General features: G+C 46.4%; 1 protein-coding gene across 2 annotated transcripts in view; it reads left to right on the top strand.

The window, feature by feature from the left end:
- Window positions 1–8930, top strand: part of Il16 (interleukin 16) — an 84536-nt gene that overhangs the window by 45461 nt on the left and 30145 nt on the right. For both annotated transcript variants that reach the window (XM_029533043.1, XM_021212404.2), the window contains 4 exons: window positions 1075–1185; window positions 3647–3761; window positions 7126–7199; window positions 8430–8646. In XM_029533043.1, the coding sequence (XP_029388903.1) occupies window positions 1075–1185; window positions 3647–3761; window positions 7126–7199; window positions 8430–8646 (517 nt within the window). The remainder of the gene's footprint in view (window positions 1–1074; window positions 1186–3646; window positions 3762–7125; window positions 7200–8429; window positions 8647–8930) is intronic.

Raw genomic sequence — 8930 nt, 5'->3', positions numbered from 1 at the left:
AAGCTCCTTTCTCTGTGGTAACTCCAGCTGTGTGTACAGGAGTGGAAGAGAGGACAGGAAGAGAGGAGGAAAGAGGAATGGGAGAAGAGAGGAGAGAAGAGGGTGGGAGAGGAGAGGAGGGGTAGGGAGTGTAGGGGAGGGGAAGAGAGAGGAGAGGAAGGGGGAAGATAAACTTTTTTTTTTTTTTTCCCGGGGAGGAATGATCTTGAAGCCCAACTATATTCCATGCTCCTTGCCGGCAGTTATGTGTGTCTTCCCTTGCAACGTCAGATCTTAGTGAGCAGGGACCCTGCAGCCCTCTTACACACTCAAGGCTGACATATTGGTTTAGTGGCCAGATAGGAAGCAGCAGGTAGGAAATGAAGGACGTACAGTCCCTTCCCGGGGACCAAGCGCTGGCCTAAGCACCGGAATGTTTAATTATTCCTGGAAGCTGCACACACAGGTAAATCTTTTTTTTTTTTTTAATGATCTTCTGCAGTAGGAAACGGAGGCTCAGAGGGACAAAGTCACTTCTCCAAGGCAATCTGCTGATAATCGGCAGAGCCAGGAGAACCATCTGGGAAATGGATGTGACTTCCAAAGTTTCAGCATACCACCAAACCATGCTGCTCCTCACTGGGGCTCTGGGACACAAAGCTGCCCTTTGTTGACATTCTCTGCTTCTATCATGCAGCTGGTTAACCTCCAGCTGTGGAATTCATCTCCCCTCTTTGAGTCTTTTTGAGTTCTAGACTTCTTGTCTACTGCACAGTCATGCCTAGCGCAAGCAGGGCTTTTGGAAAATGTGCTTTGAACTGAACACCATTTTATAGTGATATCTCAGACTCAGTGGCTAATTCTGGGAGCAGTGCGGTGTGTGACATTACCTTCGGCTTACTGCGTTCTCAAAGGCTCACCAGCCAGGTCACTTGGAGCAAAGCTTCCTGCATTCGCCACCATATCTGAATGCCACTCCACAAATCACCTTCTAGCTCTTATACTGCTGGCCTTTGGGAGACAAAGGCTGGGGCTCTTCTCCTTGGCTGATTTCACAGGTGGCTCATCTCTGCTCCCTCGGGTTCTTCATTACAGGGCACTGCAAGACCAACTCGGTCACTGAGCACAGCTCAGCTTGGGCAGCTGTCTGGGGGTCTGCAGGCATCAGTCATCTCCAACATAGTGCTGATGAAGGGCCAAGCAAAGGTGAGCAGAGACCATCACCAACGGGAAGCCCCAGAGCAGCGCTGTCTCTCTCCTCTGGGAAAGTTGCTCCAAGGAAGAGTGAGACCAGGGTCATCATCCACTCGAGGGGGCAGACAAGTTCATTCACACGTACTTGTTGAAATTAAGGCAATGCTGATTCTTCCAGTTCCACTAAGTGATCATTCTCTCTCTGAGGACAGTGCTCCCCAACTTTTCCAGCACTCACCAGGCTGGTTCCCGATTCCTCTTGACATGATATTCCCACAACGCCATCTTGCCTGATACACAAGTTAAAATCCCTTACATTGATTTATGGGGCTGGATTTCACATCCACATTCAGATGTTGGTAGAAGAAAGTTGGACTCGAACACAAATTTTATGAACTCTTGTGTTTGCATATGGGTCATTCAATGGCCACAGATGTTCTGGCTCTGTCGGAGGATCCTGAAGAGTCAGAACAGACTCTGGTCTGTCTAGAGGATGACACATCATACTAATGTCTGTCCCATGCCCAAGAAGCATCAACAGAAGAAACCAAGGTATGGATAGTGAGAAAATGCCCCAGTATCTCTTGTGCTCACCCTAAAGCATGCTACCTCATGCCTGGGGCTTTGTATCGGGTACCTTCCTGGCCACTCAGCAGCTTACGGGAGGAAGGGTTTATTTTAGCCTCACGGTTTGAGTGCGCAATCCACCACGGTAGGAAGAGCATCAACTGCAGAAGCTGGCTTCGCCCCCGGTGTCAGGAGCATGAGGCTCCTTGCTCATATCTCAGTGGTTCCAGAAATGGAGGCTGAATAGGAAGTGGGGTCAGGTTACAGACCCTATCACCCACCTTCCACTGGCCTGCTTCCCCCAGGGAAGCCTTGCTTCCTAAGTGTGCCACAACCTCGACACTTCACATCCAAACTGTACCAGACTTGCACATGCTTAAAATAACTACGGCAGGCACAGGCAGTGGCTGCCACATTTTAAAGCATGTTTAAATAAGTTAGCTGCTCAGATGAACAGCGGGCTTATTTAACGTACCTAACAACACTTCAGCTGATGTGGGGTAAGGGCTTAATGCCTACTATATTCTAGGGAGGGACCCCACCACATACCTGGAGTCATCTTTCCCTGTCACCTGTTCCTTCTCAGTCCTGGGAGCTCAGCAGGTAGTACAAGGAAAGCCCCCCCCCCCAGGTGACAAGGGAGAAGTGTGTGCAGTGTGGTTCTCTCTGGACAGTCCCACTTTCTGTTAATAACCCAGTCATTTGGTCCTAGTGACCACAAAGGCACACAACGCAAAGTGAGTGTGCTTTGGGATAAGCACAAGAGATATCTGGGGTGATCTCTCACCGCTGACACTTTTGTTTCCATGTGGGCTCTGAGAACTGAGCACCAGAGATGACCAGTCTGTGAAGAGTGGCAACCATTGCTTTAAGAGTTTGTCTAGGGACTAAGCACCCAATCCCACCTAGATGCTTCTGAGGTGAACCGAAGGACCCTCACTTATTCTGCCCCATGTGTGCTTCAAGCAGCTGTCTGAGGCCAGTCATGAAAAAAAAAAAAAAAAAGAAAGAAAGAAAATGAAATTAGCTGACTTCTGGTAGCTCACAGTTTAGAAGGGAGTTCCCTAAGGCTGAACTCAGCTTATTGGGGAATTGCAAAGATCCTTTATCTTCAACATAATGAATGGAGCTGTAGATATTTCCTTTGCTGATACCTAAACCAACCCAAATTGTCTTTTTAACCCACTGGAAAGTCTTCAGGGGAAGCCAGACCCTCTATCTCCTCATTATTACCTCCGGAGGGGCAGCTCTGCATCCGACTGCCTTGGTTCCTTTGAAGCTGTAGCCCCAGCTTCTCCCAGTGCCACCGTCACAATCCTAGGATGTGTCTGTCAGTCCTGAGAATGACCTTGAAATAAAGACAGCAAGGACGACACCCATAGTAAGAGCAGGTGACTGGTGTCCTTAGGCAGGGGACAGGTTGGGCACAGGATGGAGGGTAGCATGGGGCCCCTGTTACTTTCTGTGGCACACACTGTGTTACTACTGGTGCTGTTGATGTCTCCGTGATTCTCTTGGGTATTGCAGTTTATTTTCAAATACAACCTGTGAATTAGGTACCATTATTTTTATAACCTGAAACTGAGGTTCAGAGGGAGGAAGTGACTGGATGAAAATAATCAAGTGGAGAGAATGGGGTACTAACTAGTTCCAACTCAGCTTCCATCTGCATGGGAAACGCCAGCTTCGTGGGGAGCCTCTGGCAAAGCTGCTGATAGGCCATAGCCCAAGCTGCCCATCAACTACTCTCCCTACCTTGCCTGACTAAGCTCTGAAACTCCTGGGACTAAAGAGACTTTGTCTCCTCCCCATTCCTTTCTGCAAGGGTAAGGGGCAGGCCCTTAGGAAATACCAGCTCAAGAAGCAGCGGGAATACCCTACATCTAGCCCTCTCTTCTTTCCCCAGGGCCTGGGCTTCAGCATTGTTGGAGGAAAGGACAGCATTTACGGCCCTATTGGGATTTATGTGAAGAGCATCTTTGCAGGGGGAGCAGCTGCAGCTGATGGACGGCTTCAGGAAGGTAGGTTTCCATCTTTCCATGTGGTTGAGAGGTCACAAGCACCATTCAGAGCCGCCAGGGCTTCAAAGAAACTGAGAGCTTAAAGTACTTCTCCGGGATTCTGGGGCGGGGCTCCAGGCAGTGGGGAGACTTCCCCCTTCAAAGGCTCCATCTTAGTGATCATTCCCCTACAACAACACCTCCCCTCCCAGGTGCTGTTGTCAGCCTGGGGCAGAAGCATTTATTCTGTTCCTTTCTTCCCAGTGTCCCTGTTCAGTTTCTGGGACTCACTGATACCCCATCCCCTTTACCTTCTCTGCCTCCTCACCTGAGACCATGGGACAGCAGAACCCCGCACTTCCGTCACAGTCCCACCAAACTCTAGGCTCCAGGGATAAAGAATATAAGGACACAGATCACAATTTTCACACCAGTGGGAATAAAGGGAAGTTTATTCTGAGCCAAATATGAGTGGACATGGCCCAGGGACATGCATCTAGGTTGACATAAAGTGGGTCACATGACCTCTTTTCTGGGCATAGAACAAGAGGAAGTCGTAAGTCAGGGCATTGTCACAGAGAGTAGTGGGAACATCAGGCAGGTGGGTTTCAGGAACTCGGGTGAAATTCTGATCTAGGTTTTTAGAGAGCATGTGATAACATTCTTAGCTATAGGTTGATGGAAGGTGTTGATCTTAATACATTCAAAAAGATCTTACCTGATAGTCTGAAAGATGATACTCAGGTACAAAGGTGATGAGTGACTCACAGCTATTAAGGCAGCTAAACCTAAGTTAATTTTGGCTCTTGATCTGCAACTCTCCATAGTGAGACAGTTCTGAACAGCCAGTTATTCAGCAGAATTCTCAACAAAGAGGTATCTTTTTCAGGGAACTTTATCCACAGAAAAGCCAGACAGGACCCCTCTTTTGAATGTTTAATGGTCTCCGCAATGGGCAGCCCTCCTTTCTGCCTTCTTTCTGCCTCCCCTGATTTCTCTCAGCTTCTTTCATATCTCATAGGACAGATGTTCCCTCTAAGTAAGAGACCTGGGGAACACAGCTGCCAGACACTCGACTCTACCCCACCTCAAGTCTGGCAATCAACTTGGTCCAAAGAGATCTCTGGGTTTCAGCCAGGGAGCAAAATTCAAGGGTAGGAGTGGAAGGGAAGGGAAGGGAAAGAAGGGAAGGGAAAGAAATTGAATTGAATTTGAGAGAGCAGTTACTTTCTTGTCAGGGCAGTGTCTGTAAGTCAGGCTGGCAGTCTAACCACCTGTAACATCTGAGCTATCTGGGGGTGGGGGGTTGGGGGGACACCACAGTCCTAGATGCCAGGCATATATCACAACAAAGGAAGGCTTCCAGCATTCTAAACGAATAAAAGCATCCTGTGAGCGGCTGGAGAGATAGATGGCTTTGTGGTTCAGAGCACTGACTGCTCTCCCAGAGAACCAGGGTTTGATTTCCAGCACCCACCAAGTTGCCCACAACTACCCATAACTCTAGTTCTAGAGGATCCGATGCCCTCTTCTGGCCTCTGAGAGTACCAGGCACACACATGGTGCACTGATATACATGCAGGCAAAACGCTCATACACAAAAACTGATGATTATCAATCAATTAAGAAAATATCCAGTCCATTGAAAAACATTCTTTCTTGATTTTTGTGACATATGCAAGTTAGGATGAGATGCCAATTTCAGCCACGTTCTTTCATATAAAGCCATGGCTGCCTTGATGTTTCAGCCCTGTCACCATTAGAGACTGGGCTGTTGTAACTCCCAAAGATTAAAATATTTGCAGTCTTGCTCTTTACAGAAAATGCTGCATTTATCATTGGGGAGGCACTGGGTGTAGAGGCGTTGGATGAGTCAGGAGGCAGTGTATAGAATGCAGTTGTCTGGCGAGAGATTGGAAACAGAAGAGAAGTGCAGAGGCTGTTCTTATAGCCGCCTGGAAGAGTAACCCTCCCATTGACTAGAGCCAATGAGAATAGATGGAGCCTGGAAAGAGGCAGCACAGGGATGGTGGGAAGTGTGAATGTTTCTAGTCTTAGTCAACAGGAGAAAAGAAAAGCTCAAGGAAAAGAGAAATAGAAAAAGATTAAGTGGGAACTTCAGGAGGGCGATGAGCCTAGATGAGCACTAGATGGCGCTGTCCGGAAGGCCACTGAAAAGAGGTTGGCCTCTGTGGGAGCTCTTTGTGGGAAAGGTGAACTGAAAGGATTACACAAGGAAGGTGTAGAGGAGGGAGAAGGGGGGGGGATGGGGTGAGGATGAGGATGAGGTTTAGTGGAACAGCTAAGCCCCAATCAGGAAGAAAACAGTAGCCAGGGAGAAGGGAAGATGTGTGGGTTAGAATCCAGGGTGTTAGCCTTTGTTGTTTTGTTACTTTTGGATGGAAACCTTCATTATTTGGGGGGTGGGTGGAGTGGGGGTGGGGGAAATTTGTCTCCATTAGTTATTAGCAATAATAAAAACAGAGAATTTCAAACAGTCAATTCCTGACTCTAGCCTCAAACAATTGGCCAAATTGTTTTCCAAAGTGACATGCTCAAGTCTACTCTGTGAAAGAATATGCTAGCCATGACAAGCTTGCTATACGGATCAAAGCCATTGACCATTAGTTTTTGTTCTCCTTCCCAAAACCAATTGTGTAAAGTGGATTTGGCACAAACTAGGTTCACCAGTGCTCACCAGCTATAAACCTACATAGCTCATGAGCTCATGCAAATGAGGACAGAGCAGACAAGCCCAAAACAGGGTTATTGGCCCTTTGGAGTTGATATTTTGATAATTTAAAGCCAACCTCCATGGAATGAAGAATGGTCATCCTGAAGTTTTGACTTTGTCTATCCTCTGCTCAGCTCACATTTAATTATGTTTTGATTCTGTTTGTTTCATAGCCTTGTCTAGCTGTGGACTCGATATGTAGCCCAGGCTGGCCTCCAACTTCTTGTGATTTTGTGGCTTATGATTACTAAGTATTCAAATTACAGTCATATGCCCTCAAGGCTGGAGCATTTTAAAATACGTTTACTATGTGTATTCTCCGTCATAGAGTCTTCCAGTGACAAGGGTTGAGTGCTGTCATTGTTCTCTTTGGTTCCAGAAGCCCACCATTCTGAGCTGCTCTGCAGCCTCCACACTGACATATAAAACAGTTTCTGAGCCAAAAGAAACAGTTATGGCAAGCTGTTAGGAAACAGTTACATCTTAGTGTAGCAAAGTCAGTCCTTGATGATTGATGGCCCAGGCACTGCTCAAGCATGGTGAATCCAAAGGCCAAGAGCAAGGTTTAGAAAGTACAGGACACAAGGCCCGGAGCATATTCCAAAATACCGAATAAAGCTTGTTAGCTACTGTCTTTCTGTCTCTCAATAGGTGATGAAATTCTAGAACTCAATGGTGAATCAATGGCTGGCCTAACACACCAGGATGCTTTGCAGAAGTTTAAGGTAACTTCTCAGTCTTTGTCCATACACTGGAGTGTAAATATTACATACTAGGCCAGATGTAATTGGCATCTCAGAGGCTTACTGCTTTCTAGTTATCTCAGAACTCTAGCTGGCAGGTTCAACTCAGCTGTCCTGGCTCAAACTCCTCTCCAAGCTGACTGATTCAGTCTGGCTTCTCTCTGCTTTTCACTGAATTTATCTGCTTGGCCTCAAACTCACTCTGGCAATTTATTCTAATTTTCAGGCTCCTTCTTAGTCTCTGGCTTCAGCTGCCTCTGCTGATCTGCACCCAACTTAAACGAAACAAAATGAAACGAAACCAAACAAAACAAAACTCTACTTCACTGAACTCACCGACTCCACGCTAACTCTCCAAACTCAACTCCACTCAACTGAACTGACTCTCTCCCTGTTCTGCTCTTAAATAACTTCTCTTTCCAGTGCTGTTCTTGTGAGAGTTGGACACATTCTATAGTTGACTCATTCTGTTAAATCTTTCTCTAATTTACCACGTTGTCTGCCCCTCAATTAGATATCACTTTCAAATATGACTGTTTTCTTCTACAAACTAATTTTATCTTAAAGGTGTATATTAAAGATGTGTTTGTATTTCAGCCAGAGGGATTAAAGGTGTGTGGCATGTCTGTATCCTAGCTGCATCACACACACCTAGGTCTTTAGATGTGATCCCTTGCCAGAGCAGCCATGTTGCTGGATTAAAATTGCTGTCCATTGGAGACTTCTGGCAATGAAACCAAACCCAGCATCACCTTCTTCCCCTAAGTTCACAAAATGAAAATCTGATCTTTTGCAGAGGTGCCTAGTCAATGCTGGCCCTGGGCACAGCATTAAAGAAATTCTTCTACAAAGGGGAGTATAATCAGGACTGGTGTCAAAGGACATCCAAAATTCTTAAGATTTATAAAGCTGTTTCAAAGCACTCTATGAATTTATACTAGTAGATTTATGGATATGTTTTTAGTTTTTAAGACATCACTAAAAGCTACTTTTCATCTCCATTCAATTTGTTCAATGCATGAGTACATCATATGTCATATAACATGTATACCTTGGTGTATGTACATGTTTGTATCATGTGTAACTTGTCACATGTTTGTACATAACCATGCGCATACACCTACATTTCCTTGGGGGAACATCTATCATTGTTACTGGGCATGTTTTCTTCACCTGTCTGGAACTGCTCCAGATACCATCACTCTTTTTCAGCAAGCCAAGAAGGGGCTGCTGACTCTGACAGTGAGGACCCGCCTGACAACACCCCCTTCACTGTGCAGCCACCTGTCACCTCCTTTGTGCCGCTCCCTGAGCTCCAGCACATGTGGTGCCCAGGACAGCAGCCTCTTCTCCTTGGAAAGCCCAGCGTCTCCTGCTAGCACTGCCAAACCCAATTACAGAATCATGGTGGAGGTGTCTCTGAAGAAAGGTAGGAGTGCGGTGCCAGTTTTTTTTTTTTTTTAATTGAATATTTTCTTTATTTTCGTTTCAAATGTTGTCCCTTTTCCTGCCCCCCTCCAAGACTGTGCCAGTTTCTGGCAGTCTCTGTCAGAGCTACCCAGGCCTCCATCATATGGAAACATCACAGAATGAAGTTGACTAGCAGATATTATGCCTTATGCAGTTGGGTTTGATATCAGGTCTCTTCCTTCCTTCCTTCCTTCCTTCCTTCCTTCCTTCCTTCCTTCCTTCCTTCCTCCCTTCCTTCTTCTC

Source organism: Mus pahari, chromosome 1 (assembly GCF_900095145.1).
Source record: "Mus pahari chromosome 1, PAHARI_EIJ_v1.1, whole genome shotgun sequence".
NCBI classification, from domain to species: domain Eukaryota; kingdom Metazoa; phylum Chordata; class Mammalia; order Rodentia; family Muridae; genus Mus; species Mus pahari.
Note: the sequence above shows the minus strand (reverse complement) of the source record. Positions and strands in the feature narration are given on the sequence as shown.